Raw genomic sequence first — 14,120 nt, 5'->3', positions numbered from 1 at the left:
GACAGTGAATGGATAGATTGCATGAGTGAGTGTTGTCATTGTTGCATCCCAATACCATCCCTATTCCCTTTACAGTGCACTACTGTGGACCGGGGCTCATAGGGAATAAGGTGCCATGGGTCGCACACCATGTTACATTGAATTGCATGACATTAACGTGGCATTTATGCAGAGTTCATAAATGATCTGCCTGTTTGAATCATTTAGTGTAAAGTCCGGCCTGCTGTAATGGATGGAGGGCCTCAGACATAACACACAGGTCTGAATGTCAGGCTGTTTCTTAACGTGGTTCTGGGGACCCAAAGGTCAGGCTGTTTCTTAACGTGGTTCTGGGGACCCAAAGGTCAGGCTGTTTCTTAACGTGGTTCTGGGACCCAAAGGTCAGGCTGTTTCTTAACGTGTTCTGGGGACCCAAAGGTCAGGCTGTTTCTTAACGTGGTTCTGGGGACCCAAAGGTCAGGCTGTTTCTTAACGTGGTTCTGGGGACCCAAAGGTCAGGCTGTTTTACTACCGACACATGTTATTCACACCTAATCAACTTATAATACAATCAACAAATGGTTTTGTCGCTATCCGAAAGCGTTACTATCAAGTCCTTGACTGACTGATTAGTTGCATCCGCCAGGTATGTGCTGGGCAGGAGCTAAACCGTGCACCCTTTTGGTCCCCATGTTCACCATGTACAAACCCTCTGGACCTCTGTGTTGGGGTTCTGAGAGCTGTCTCTATCTCTATATCAGATGCGTCAGGGAGGATGGTGATCGCCACCACAGCTGTGACTGTCACCGTGGGCAAGAAGACTGCAGTGGCAGGAGGTAGGAACAATTATCTCTTTACATCTCTCTGTCTTGTTCTCTCGCTCTCTTGTTTTCTCGCTCTCTTGTTCTCTCTGTCTCTCCCTCGCTCCCTCGCTCTCTTGTTCCCTCAGCTCTCCTTTCCGCCTCTCCTGCTCCTCTCGACTCCCTCATTGTCTCTCCTGTCTCTCTCTTGCTCTCTCCCTCGCTGGTCTTGCCTCTCCTGTTCTCTCTCTTGCTCTCTTCCCTCGCTCTCTTGTTCTCTGTGTCTCTTCCCTCGCTCCCTCGCTCTCTTGGTTCTCGTGTGTCTCTCCCTCGCTCTCTTGTTCTCTTGTTCTCTCTGTTCCTCTTGATTCTCTTGGTTCTCTCTGTCTCTTCTTGCTCTCTCTGTCTCCTTCGCTCCCTCGCTCCCCTCGCTCTCTTGTCTCCGTGGTCTCTCCCATCGCTCTCTTGGTTCTCGTTGTTCTCTCTGTCCTCTTGTTCTCTTGTTCTCTGTTCTCTCTGTCTCTCTTGTTCTCTCTGTCTCTCTTGTTCTCTCTGTCTCTCTTGTTCTCTCTGTCTCTCTTGTTCTCTCTGTCTCTCTTGTTCTCTATCTGTCTCTCTTGTTCTCTCTGTCTCTCTTGTTCTCTCTGTCTCTCTTGTCTCTGTGTTCTCTATCGTCGCTCTCTGTTCTCTTTTGCTCTCTCTGCTCTCTCTGTCTCTCTCTGTCTCTCTCTGTTCGCTTGTTCTCTCTGTCTCTCTTGTTCTCTCTGTTCTCTCTGTCTCTCTTGTTCTCTGTCTCTCTGTCTTTGTCTCTCTGTTCTCTCTCTCTCTTGTTCTCTCTGTCTCTCTTGCTCTCTCTGTCTCTCTCTGTCTCTCTCTTTCTCTCTCTGTCTCTGTCTCTCTCTGTCTCTCTCTTGCTCTCTCCCTCGCTCTCTTGTTCTCTGTGTCTCTCCCTCGCTCTCTTGCTCTCTCTGTCTCTCCTCGCTCCCTCGCTCTCTTGTTCTCTGTGTCTCTCCCTCGCTCTCGTTGTTCTCCTTGTTCTCTCTGCTCTCTTGTTCTCTCTGTCTCTCTTGTTCTCATCTGGTCTCTCTGTTCTCTCTGTCTCTCTTGTTCTCTCTGTCTCTCTTGTTCTCTCTGTCTCTCCTTGCTCTCTCTGTCTCTCTCTGTCTCTCTCTGTCTCTCTCTTTCTCTCTCTGTCTCTGTCTCTCTCTGTCTCTCTCTTGCTCTCTCCCGCTCTCTTGTTCTCTGTGTCTCTCCCTCGCTCTCTTGCTCTCTCTGTCTCTCTTGTTCTCTCTGTCTCTCTGTTCTCTGTGTCTCTCCCTCGCTCTCTTTGTTCTCTTGCTCTCTCCTTGCTCTCTCTGTCTCTCTCTGTCTCTCTCTGTCTCTCTTGTTCTCTCTGTCTCTATTGTTCTCTCTGTCTCTCTTGTCTCTCTGTCTCTCTTGTTCTCTCTGTCTCTCTTGTTCTCTCTGTCTCTCCCTCGCTCTCTGTTCTCTTGCTCTCTCTTGCTCTCTCTTGCTCTCTCTGTCTCTCTCTGTCTCTCTCTTTCTCTCTCTGTCTCTGTCTCTCTCTTGCTCCCTCGCTCTCTCTGTCTCTCTCTTGCCTCCTGTCTCTCTCTGTCTCTCTCTGTCTCTTGTTCTCTCTGTCTCTTGTTCTCTCTGTCTCTCTTGTTCCTCTGTCTCTCCCTCGCTCTCTTGTTCTCTTGTTCTCTTGCTCTCTCTTGCTCTCTCTTGCTCTCTCTCTCTGTCTCTCTCTTGCTCCCTCGCTCTCTCTGTCTCTCTCTGTCTCTCTCTGTCTCTCTCTGTCTCTGTCTCTCTCTGTGTCTCTCTGTCTCTCTCTTTCTCTCTCTGTCTCTGTCTCTCTCTGTCTCTCTTGTTCTCTCTGTCTCTCTTGTTCTCTCTGTCTCTCTTGTTCTCTCTGTCTCTCTTGTTCTCTCTGTCTCCGCTCGCTCTCTTGTTCTCTCTTGCTCTCTCTGTCTCTCTCTGTCTCTCTCTTTCTCTCTGTCTGTCTCTCTCTCTGTCTCTGTCTCTCTCTGTTCCTCTCTCTGTCTCTGTCTCTCTCTCTGTCTCTTCTGTGCTCTCTCTTTCTCTCTCTGTCTCTCTCTGTCTCTCTTTGTTCTCTCTGTCTCTTCTTGTTCTCTCTGTCTCTCTTGTTCTCTCTGTCTCTCTTGTTCTCTCTGTCTCTCCCTCGCTCTCTTGTTCTCTTGCTCTCTCTGCAGCACTTCAAGTTGCTGGTTGAGGAGCTCCAGGTAAAAGGAGAGGGGGAAAGTCAAGAAGGCCATGAAGGAATCCTTCAAAATCCTCAATGAGGTGTGTGTGCATGGCGCGTGTGTGTGTGCATGGCGCGTGTGTGTGTGTGCATGGCGCGTGTGTGTGTGTAATCAGTAGTGTAAGGGATTGTTTACGTGCATAAATGTTGATAATGAGGGGTGCTGGAAGGTGCGAAAGCAAACAAACGCCCACAAAAATGCCACAAATCTAACAATGTGTCTGCATGGAGAGAGTCTCCTCCCATGAATGGGGAAGAGGTGTATTTATCCCAGGACAGACCCGGGCCCAGGTGTGTCTGCATGGAGAGAGTCTCCTCCATGCATGGGGAAGAGGTTGTATTTATCCGGGACAGACCCGGGCCCAGGTGTGTCTGCATGGAGAGAGTCTCCTCCATGAATGGGGAAGAGGTGTATTTATCCCGGGACAGACCCGGGCCCAGGTGTGTCTGCATGGAGAGGAGTCTCCTCAATGAATGGGGAAGAGGTGTATTTATCCCGGGACAGACCCGGGCCCAGGTGTGTCTGCATGGAGAGAGTCTCTCCATGAATGGGGAAGAGGTGTATTTATCCCCGGGACAGACCCGGTCCAGGTGGTGTCTGCATGGAGAGAGTCTCCTCCATGAATGGGGAAGAGGTGTATTTATCCCGGACAGACCCGGGCCCAGGTGTGTCTGCATGGAGAGAGTCTCCTCCATGAATGGGGAAGAGGTGTATTTATCCCGGGACAGACCCGGGCCCAGGTGTGTCTGCATGGAGAGAGTCTCCCTCCATGAATGGGGAAGAGGTGTATTTATCCCGGGACAGACCCGGGCCCAGGTGTGTCTGCATGGAGAGAGTCTCCTCAATGAATGGGGAAGAGGTGTATTTATCCCGGGACAGACCCGGCCCAGGTGTGTCTGAATGGAGAGAGTCTCCTCCATGAATGGGGAAGAGGTGTATTTATCCCGGGACAGACCCGGTCCAGGTGTGTCTGCATGGAGAGAGTCTCCTCCATGAATGGGGAAGAGGTGTATTTACCCCGGGACACACCGGGCCCAGGTGTGTCCCATGTCGCTGACGACCCTCCCGGCTCCGCCCACCGACATCCTAATAAGGAAAACGAGAGCAAAGAGAAAGAATATGGCAGACAGAGTGGGAGGGTCATCACAATGTGTGTCTGTGTGTGTCTCTGTGTGTCTCTGTGTGTCTCTGTGTGTCTCTGTGTGTCCTCTAGGCTGCATCGTTGGGTCAGGGCAGTCTGTGTAACCAGGCCATCATGCTGATCACTGACGGAGCCATGGAGGATTATGAGGAAGTGTTTCAGGAGTTCAACTGGCCAGAACGCAGGGTAACCAGCGTTACACACACACACACACATTTTCTCTTTTGGAGGGATTATGAGACAAGGGAGGAATGACAAGGTGACACTAAAATAAGGGAGGTATGACTAGGTGACACTAAGACAAGGGAGGTTTGACAAGGGAGGTATGACTAGGTGACACTAAGACAAGGGAGGTATGACAAGGTGACACTAAGACAAGGGAGGGATGACAAGCGAGGTATGACTAGGTGACACTAAGAGAAGGGAGGGATGACAAGGTGACACTAAGACAAGGGAGGTATGACTAGGTGACACTAAGACAAGGGAGGTATGACTAGGTGACACTAAGACAAGGGAGGTATAACTAGGTGACACTAAGACAAGGGAGGTATGACTAGGTGACACTAAATAAGGGAGGTATGACTAGGTGACACTAAGACAAGGGAGGTTTGACAAGGGAGGTATGACTAGGTGACACTAAGACAAGGGAGGTATGACAAGGTGACACTAAGACAAGGGAGGGATGACAAGCGAGGTATGACTAGGTGACACTAAGAGAAGGGAGGGATGACAAGGTGACACTAAGACAAGGGAGGTATGACTAGGTGACACTAAGACAAGGGAGGGATGACAAGGGACATATGACTAGGTGACACTAAGACAAGGGAGGTATGACAAGGGAGGTATGACAAGGGGACACTAAGACAAGGGAGGTCTGACTAGGTGACACTAAGACATGGGAGGTATGACTAGGTGACACTAACACATGGGAGGTATGAATAGGTGACACTAAACCATGGGAGGTATGACATGGGAGGTATGACTAGGTGACACTAACACATGGGAGGTATGACTAGGTGACACTAACACAAGGGAGGTATGACTAGGTGACACTAAGACATGGGAGGTATGACTAGGTGACACTAGGTGCTGAAAACAATTTGTCTTTTTCAGGTGCGTGTTTTTACTTACCTTATTGGTCGAGAGGTGACCTTCGCTGACACTGTGAAGTGGATTGCCTGCAACAATAAAGGTAATTCTCTAATGCTCCCCTACAACCCACTGTATAGCAGTAACCCTGTTCTACAACCCACTGTATAGCAGTAACCCTGTTCTACAACCCACTGTTATAGCAGTAACCCTGTTCTACAACCACTGTATAGCAGTAACCCTGTTCTACAACCCACTGTATAGCAGTAACCCTGTTCTACACCCCACTGTATAGCAGTAACCCTGTTCTACACCCCTACAACCCACTGTATAGCAGTAACCCTGTTCTACACCCCACTGTATAGCAGTAACCCTGTTTCTACACCCCTACAACCCACTGTATAGCAGTAACCCTGTTCTACACCCCACTGTATAGCAGTAACCCTGTTCTACAACCCTACAACCCACTGTATAGCAGTAACCTGTTCTACAACCCACTGTATAGCAGTAACCCTGTTCTACAACCCACTGTATAGCAGTAACCCTGTTCTACACCCCTACAACCCACTGTATAGCAGTAACCCTGTTCTACACCCCACTGTATAGCAGTAACCCTGTTCTACAACCCACTGTATAGCAGTACCCTGTTTCAACAACCCACTGTATAGCAGTAACCCTGTTCTACAACCCACGGTATAGCAGTAACCCTGTTCTACAACCCACTGTATAGCAGTAACCCTGTTCTACAACCCACTGTATAGCAGTAACCCTGTTCTACAACCCACGGTATAGCAGTAACCCTGTTCTACAACCCACTGTAAAGCAGTACCCTGTTCTACACCCTTACAACCCACTGTTTATAGCAGTAACCCTGTTCTACACCCCTACAACCCACTGTATAGCAGTAACCCTGTTCTACCCCCCCTACAACCCACTGTATAGCAGTAACCCTGTTCTACAACCCTACAACCCACTGTATAGCAGTAACCCTGTTCTACACCCCTACAACCCACTGTATAGCAGTAACCCTGTTCTACAACCCTACAACCCACTGTATAGCAGTAACCTGTTCTACAACCCACTGTATAGCAGTAACCCTGTTCTACACCCCACTGTATAGCAGTAACCCTGTTCTACAACCCACTGTATAGCAGTAACCCTGTTCTACAACCCACTGTATAGCAGTAACCCTGTTCTACAACCCACTGTATAGCAGTAACCCTGTTCTACAACCCACTGTATAGCAGTAACCCTGTTCTACACCCCTACAACCCACTGTATAGCAGTAACCCTGTTCTACACCCCACTGTATAGCAGTAACCCTGTTCTACACCCCACTGTATAGCAGTAACCCTGTTCTACAACCCACTGTATAGCAGTAACCCTGTTCTACACCCCTACAACCCACTGTATAGCAGTAACCCTGTTCTACACCCACTGTATAGCAGTAACCCTGTTCTACACCCCACTGTATAGCAGTAACCCTGTTCTACACCCCTACAACCCACTGTATAGCAGTAACCCTGTTCTACACCCCACTGTATAGCAGTAACCCTGTTCTACAACCCACTGTATAGCAGTAACCCTGTTCTACAACCCACTGTATAGCAGTAACCCTGTTCTACAACCCACTGTATAGCAGTAACCCTGTTCTACAACCCACTGTATAGCAGTAACCCTGTTCTACAACCCACTGTATAGCAGTAACCCTGTTCTACAACCCACTGTATAGCAGTAACCCTGTTCTACAACCCACTGTATAGCAAGTAACCCTGTTCTACAACCCACTGTATAGCAGTAACCCTGTTCTACACCCCTACAACCCACTGTATAGCAGTAACCCTGTTCTACACCCCACTGTATAGCAGTAACCCTGTTCTACAACCCACTGTTATAGCAGTAACCCTGTTCAACAACCCACTGTATAGCAGTAACCCTGTTCTACAACCCACGGTATAGCAGTAACCCTGTTCTACAACCCACTGTATAGCAGTAACCCTGTTCTACAACCCACTGTATAGCAGTAACCCTGTTCTACAACCCACGGTATAGCAGTAACCCTGTTCTACAACCCACTGTAAAGCAGTAACCCTGTTCTACACCCTTACAACCCACTGTATAGCAGTAACCCTGTTCTACACCCCTACAACCCACTGTATAGCAGTAACCCTGTTCTACACCCCTACAACCCACTGTATAGCAGTAACCCTGTTCTACAACCCTACAACCCACTGTATAGCAGTAACCCTGTTCTACACCCCTACAACCCACTGTATAGCAGTAACCCTGTTCTACAACCCTACAACCCACTGTATAGCAGTAACCCTGTTCTACAACCCACTGTATAGCAGTAACCCTGTTCTACACCCCACTGTATAGCAGTAACCCTGTTCTACAACCCACTGTATAGCAGTAACCCTGTTCTACAACCCACTGTATAGCAGTAACCCTGTTCTACAACCCACTGTATAGCAGTAACCCTGTTCTACAACCCACTGTATAGCAGTAACCCTGTTCTACACCCCTACAACCCACTGTATAGCAGTAACCCTGTTCTACACCCCACTGTATAGCAGTAACCCTGTTCTACACCCCACTGTATAGCAGTAACCCTGTTCTACAACCCACTGTATAGCAGTAACCCTGTTCTACACCCCTACAACCCACTGTATAGCAGTAACCCTGTTCTACACCCCACTGTATAGCAGTAACCCTGTTCTACACCCCACTGTATAGCAGTAACCCTGTTCTACACCCCTACAACCCACTGTATAGCAGTAACCCTGTTCTACACCCCACTGTATAGCAGTAACCCTGTTCTACAACCCACTGTATAGCAGTAACCCTGTTCTACAACCCACTGTATAGCAGTAACCCTGTTCTACAACCCACTGTATAGCAGTAACCCTGTTCTACAACCCACTGTATAGCAGTAACCCTGTTCTACAACCCACTGTATAGCAGTAACCCTGTTCTACAACCCACTGTATAGCAGTAACCCTGTTCTACAACCCACTGTATAGCAGTAACCCTGTTCTACAACCCACTGTATAGCAGTAACCCTGTTCTACACCCCACTGTATAGCAGTAACCCTGTTCTACACCCCACTGTATAGCAGTAACCCTGTTCTACAACCCACTGTTATAGCAGTAACCCTGTTCTACAACCCACTGTATAGCAGTAACCCTGTTCTACACCCCTACAACCCACTGTATAGCAGTAACCCTGTTCTACACCCCTACAACCCACTGTATAGCAGTAACCCTGTTCTACAACCCACTGTATAGCAGTAACCCTGTTCTGCAGGTCTGTTTGCAGCGCTGCATCTTCTGTGACCCCTCATCCTGACCCAGTCAAATATGACCCCTCATCCTGACCCAGTCAAATATGACCCCTCATCCTGACCCAGTAAAATATGACCCCTCATCCTGACCCAGTCAAATATGACCCCTCATCCTGACCCAGTCAAATATGACCCCTCATCCTGACCCAGTCAAATATGACCCCTCATCCTGACCCAGTCAAATATGACCCCTCATCCTGACCCAGTAAAATATGACCCCTCATCCTGACCCAGTCAAATATAACCCCTCATCCTGACCCAGTCAAATATGACCCCTCATCCTGACCCAGTCAAATATGACCCCTCATCCTGACCCAGTCAAATATGACCCCTCATCCTGACCCAGTCAAATATGACCCCTCATCCCGACCCAGTCAAATGTGCTCTATATGAATAGACAGTAATCAGTCTTAATCGACATCCATAGTAACACAGTCCCCCCATCTGTATGTAGTGAGATAGTAACACAGTCCTCCCATCTGTATGTAGTGAGACATAGTAACACAGTCCTCCCATCTGTATAATCACTGTATGTAGTGAGACATAGTAACACAGTCCTCCCATCTGTATGTAGTGAGACATAGTAACACAGTCCTCCCATCTGTATAATCACTGTATGTAGTGAGACATAGTAACATAGTCCTCCCATCTGTATGTAGTGAGACATAGTAACACAGTCCTCCCATCTGTATGTAGTGAGACATAGTAACACAGTCCTCCCATCTGTATGTAGTGAGACATAGTAACACAGTCCTCCCATCTGTATGTAGTGAGACATAGTAACACAGTCCTCCCATCTGTATAATCACTGTATGTAGTGAGACATAGTAACACAGTCCTTCACTCTTCAAATCAAATCAAATCAAATCAAATGTATTTATATAGCCCTTCGTACATCAGCTGATATCTCAAAGTGCTGTACAGAAACCCAGCCTAAAACCCCAAACAGCAAGCAATGCAGGTGTAGAAGCACGGTGGCTAGGAAAAACTCCCTAGAAAGGCCAATACCTAGGAAGAAACCTAGAGAGGAACCAGGCTATGTGGGGTGGCCAGTCCTCTTCTGGCTGTGCCGGGTGGAGATTATAACAGAACATGGCCAAGATGTTCAAATGTTCATAAATGACCAGCATGGTCGAATAATAATAAGGCAGAACAGTTGAAACTGGAGCAGCAGCACAGTCAGGTGGAAGTTGAAACTGGAGCAGCAGCATGGCCAGGTGGACTGGGGACAGCAAGGAGTCATCATGTCAGGTAGTCCTGGGGCATGGTCCTAGGGCTCAGGTCAGTTGAAACTGGAACAGCAGCATGGCCAGGTGGACTGGGGACAGCAAGGAGTCATCATGTCAGGTAGTCCTGGGGCATGGTCCTAGGGCTCAGGTCCTCCGAGAGAGAGAAAGAAGGAGAGAATTAGAGAACGCACACTTAGATTCACACAGGACACCGAATAGGACAGGAGAAGTACTCCAGATATAACAAACTGACCCCAGCCCCCCGACACATAAACTACTGCAGCATAAATACTGGAGGCTGAGACAGGAGGGGTCAGGAGACACTGTGGCCCCATCCGAGGACACCCCCGGACAGGGCCAAACAGGAAGGATATAACCCCACCCACTTTGCCAAAGCACAGCCCCCACACCACTAGAGGGATATCTTCAACCACCAACTTACCATCCTGAGACAAGGCTGAGTATAGCCCACAAAGATCTCCGCCACGGCACAACCCAAGGGGGGGGGCGCCAACCCAGACAGGATGACCACAACAGTGAATCAACCCACTCAGGTGACGCACCCCCTCCAGGGACGGCATGAGAGAGCCCCAGCAAGCCAGTGACTCAGCCCCTGTAATAGGGTTAGAGGCAGAGAATCCCAGTGGAAAGAGGGGAACCGGCCAAGCAGAGACAGCAAGGGCGGTTCGTTGCTCCAGAGCCTTTCCGTTCACCTTCCCACTCCTGGGCCAGACTACACTCAATCATATGACCCACTGAAGAGATGAGTCTTCAGTAAAGACTTAAAGGTTGAGACCGAGTTTGCGTCTCTGACATGGGTAGGCAGACCGTTCCATAAAAATGGAGCTCTATAGGAGAAAGCCCTGCCTCCAGCTGTTTGCTTAGAAATTCTAGGGACAATTAGGAGGCCTGCGTCTTGTGACCGTAGCGTACGTGTAGGTATGTACGGCAGGACCAAATCAGAGCGATAGGTAGGAGCAAGCCCATGTAATGCTTTGTAGGTTAGCAGTAAAACCTTGAAATCAGCCCTTGCTTTGACAGGATGCCAGTGTAGAGAGGCTAGCACTGGAGTAATATGATCAAATTTTTGGGTTCTAGTCAGGATTCTAGCAGCCGTATTTAGCACTAACTGAAGTTTATTTAGTGCTTTATCCGGGTAGCCGGAAAATAGAGCATTGCAGTAGTCTAACCTAGAAGTGACAAAAGCATGGATTAATTTTTCTGCATCATTTTTGGACAGAAAGTTTCTGATTTTTGCAATGTTACGTAGATGGAAAAAAGCTGTCCTCGAAATGGTCTTGATATGTTCTTCAAAAGAGAGATCAGGGTCCAGAGTAACGCCGAGGTCCTTCACAGTTTTATTTGAGACGACTGTACAACCATTAAGATTAATTGTCAGATTCAACAGAAGATCTCTTTGTTTCTTGGGACCTAGAACAAGCATCTCTGTTTTGTCCGAGTTTAATAGTAGAAAGTTTGCAGCCATCCACTTCCTTATGTCTGAAACACATGCTTCTAGCGAGGGCAATTTTGGGGCTTCACCATGTTTCATTGAAATGTACAGCTGTGTGTCATCCGCATAGCAGTGAAAGTTTACATTATGTTTTCGAATAACATCCCCAAGAGGTAAAATATATAGTGAAAACAATAGTGGTCCTAAAACGGAACCTTGAGGAACACCGAAATTTACAGTTGATTTGTCAGAGGACAAACCATTCACAGAGACAAACTGATATCTTTCCGACAGATAAGATCTAAACCAGGCCAGAACATGTCCGTGTAGACCAATTTGGGTTTCCAATCTCTCCAAAAGAATGTGGTGATCGATGGTATCAAAAGCAGCACTAAGGTCTAGGAGCACTCTTCAATCCCAATGACTGGGACAGGAGGGCTTAATGGAGTGTTGTTATAACTGGTTTATCCCCTGTAAGCCTGAACACCAGCCTACCCTGTACAACAACACAACACTGTCTGAATCCTTTTCATTATGTGGCTGCTGAGAATCTACCCTCAGTCTGAATACTCCACCAATAACACAGTGATAGATCATTAATCCTGTGTGTGCGGTAGAGAGAGAGATTACGGCTGTGTTTGCATACTTTGGGCTGGAAAAAGAGAGAGAATAAATGGTCAGGATTAGCTGTGCTAATAGCTGTGCTGCCCTCCTGTGGACGGTGAGGATAATGCACCCCACTAATAATCATCTTAACATGTGGACTGAGCTCAACACAAACACCCACTTATCACTGTCAATTATACCTCAAAGCCCATCTGCTAATGCAGCTCTGTGTGTGTGTGTGTGTGTGTGTGTGTGTGTGTGTGTGTGTGTGTGTGTGTGTGTGTGTTGTCATATACCCTGTATACCTTGTCCCATACAGGTTACTACACACACGTCTCCACGTTGGCCGATGTTCAGGAGAATGTCATGGAGTACCTTCACGTTCTGAGTCGACCAATGGTCATCAACCATGATCATGACATCATCTGGACAGAGGCTTACATGGACAGTGCGGTGAGATTCACTGTCTCTCTCTCCTCTCTCTCTCTTTGTCTGTCTCTCTTTCTCTTTTTGTCTGTCTGTCTCTGCTTCTCTCTCTCTCTTTCTGGCCCTCTCACTGTCTCGCATTCTGTCTCTCTCCCGGTCTCTCTCTTTGTCTCTCTCTGTATCTCATTCTGACCCTCTCACTGTCTCGCATTCTGTCTCTCTCCCGGTCTCTCTCTTTGTCTCTCTCTGTATCTCATTCTGACCCTCTCACTGTCTCGCATTCTGTCTCTCTCTTTGTCTCTCTCTGTGTATCTCTCTGTATCTCATTCTGACCCTCTCACTGTCTCGCATTCTGTCTCTCTCTTTGTCTCTCTCTGTGTATCTCTCTGTATCTCATTCTGACCCTCTCACTGTCTCGCATTCTGTCTCTCTCTTTGTCTCTCTCTGTGTATCTCTCTGTATCTCATTCTGACCCTCTCACTGTCTCGCATTCTGTCTCTCTCTTTGTCTCTCTCTTTGTCTCTCTCTGTGTATCTCATTCTGACCCTCTCACTGTCTCGCATTCTGTCTCTCTCTTTGTCTCTCTCTTTGTCTCTCTCTTTGTCTCTCTCTGTGTATCTCATTCTGACCCTCTCACTGTCTCGCATTCTGTCTCTCTCTTTGTCTCTCTCTTTGTCTCTCTCTGTGTATCTCATTCTGACCCTCTCACTGTCTCGCATTCTGTCTCTCTCTTTGTCTCTCTCTTTGTCTCTCTCTGTGTATCTCATTCTGACCCTCTCACTGTCTCGCATTCTGTCTCTCTCTTTGTCTCTCTCTGTGTATCTCTCTGTGTATCTCATTCTGACCCTCTCACTGTCTCTCTCTGTGTATCTCTCTGTGTATCTCATTCTGATCTGTTTCTCTGTTTGTCTTCATCTGTATATTGTTTTATCTTATGTCTCCATTTCCATGTCTTCTATTCTGTTGTTTGTCTGTTCTCTCCTTCTCATCTGTGTCTTGTTCTCTTTCTCTTTCTTTCTCTCTCTCTCTCTCTCTCTCTCTTTCGCTCTGTCTCTTTCTCTCTGTCTCACTCACACTCACTCACTCACTCACTCACTCACTCACTCACTCCCTCACTCCCTCCCTCACTCACTCCGCCAGCTGCCCAACACAGCAGAGGTAAAGTCTGGGCTCTGTCTAACCCTTTAGAGATCTTTAGTAAACGTTTGATAGAAAGCGTTCACTAGCTCCTTGGCTTTTCACATGTAGCTGTTAGAAAATAGCTGCTAGTTCGGTCCAGTATACAGTTGTATTATTGAACTAGATCATGTTGGAGCTCTCCATTTCATTGTACTGTGTAGTCTACACTGTATCCTGTCTACTCTACACTGTATCCTGTGTAGTCTACACTGTATCCTGTGTAGTCTACACTGTATCCTGTCTACTCTACACTGTATCCTGTGTAGTCTACACTGTATCCTGTCTACTCTACACTGTATCCTGTGTAGTCTACACTGTATCCTGTGTAGTCTACACTGTATCCTGTGTAGTCTACACTGTATCCTGTGTAGTCTACACTGTATCCTGTGTAGTCTACACTGTATCCTGTCTACTCTACACTGTATCCTGTCTACTCTACACTGTATCCTGTGTACTCTACACTGTATCCTGTGTACTCTACACTGTATCCTGTGTAGTCTACACTGTATCCTGTGTACTCTACACTGTATCCTGTGCATATGAATAAACTTGGATTGGATAGATGTGTTTATAGTGTCAGACACTAACTAGTCTTCCTCTGTACCTGACA

At 47.6% G+C, this 14,120-nt stretch overlaps 2 protein-coding genes across 2 annotated transcripts in view; both read left to right on the top strand.

Moving 5' to 3' along the window:
- LOC116360578 (voltage-dependent calcium channel subunit alpha-2/delta-4-like) overlaps window positions 1-883 on the top strand; it is a gene marked incomplete at its 3' end in the record, with an annotated part of 54,596 nt that extends 53,713 nt beyond the window's left edge. Inside the window, exon 24 of the mRNA XM_031815420.1 lies at window positions 741-883. Coding sequence (XP_031671280.1) covers window positions 741-883 — 143 coding nt within the window. The remainder of the gene's footprint in view (window positions 1-740) is intronic.
- Window positions 884-3,041: 2,158 nt separating this feature from the next.
- Window positions 3,042-14,120, top strand: part of LOC116360523 (voltage-dependent calcium channel subunit alpha-2/delta-4-like) — a 41,474-nt gene continuing 30,395 nt past the window's right edge. The window contains exons 1-5 of the mRNA XM_031815230.1: window positions 3,042-3,083; window positions 4,257-4,370; window positions 5,298-5,376; window positions 12,225-12,358; window positions 13,472-13,489. Coding sequence (XP_031671090.1) covers window positions 3,054-3,083; window positions 4,257-4,370; window positions 5,298-5,376; window positions 12,225-12,358; window positions 13,472-13,489 — 375 coding nt within the window. The 5' untranslated portion in view covers window positions 3,042-3,053. The remainder of the gene's footprint in view (window positions 3,084-4,256; window positions 4,371-5,297; window positions 5,377-12,224; window positions 12,359-13,471; window positions 13,490-14,120) is intronic.

This window comes from Oncorhynchus kisutch, unplaced genomic scaffold (genome assembly GCF_002021735.2).
Source record: "Oncorhynchus kisutch isolate 150728-3 unplaced genomic scaffold, Okis_V2 Okis09a-Okis19a_hom, whole genome shotgun sequence".
NCBI classification, from domain to species: Eukaryota; Metazoa; Chordata; class Actinopteri; order Salmoniformes; family Salmonidae; genus Oncorhynchus; species Oncorhynchus kisutch.
This window is presented reverse-complemented; position numbering and strand designations above follow the sequence as displayed.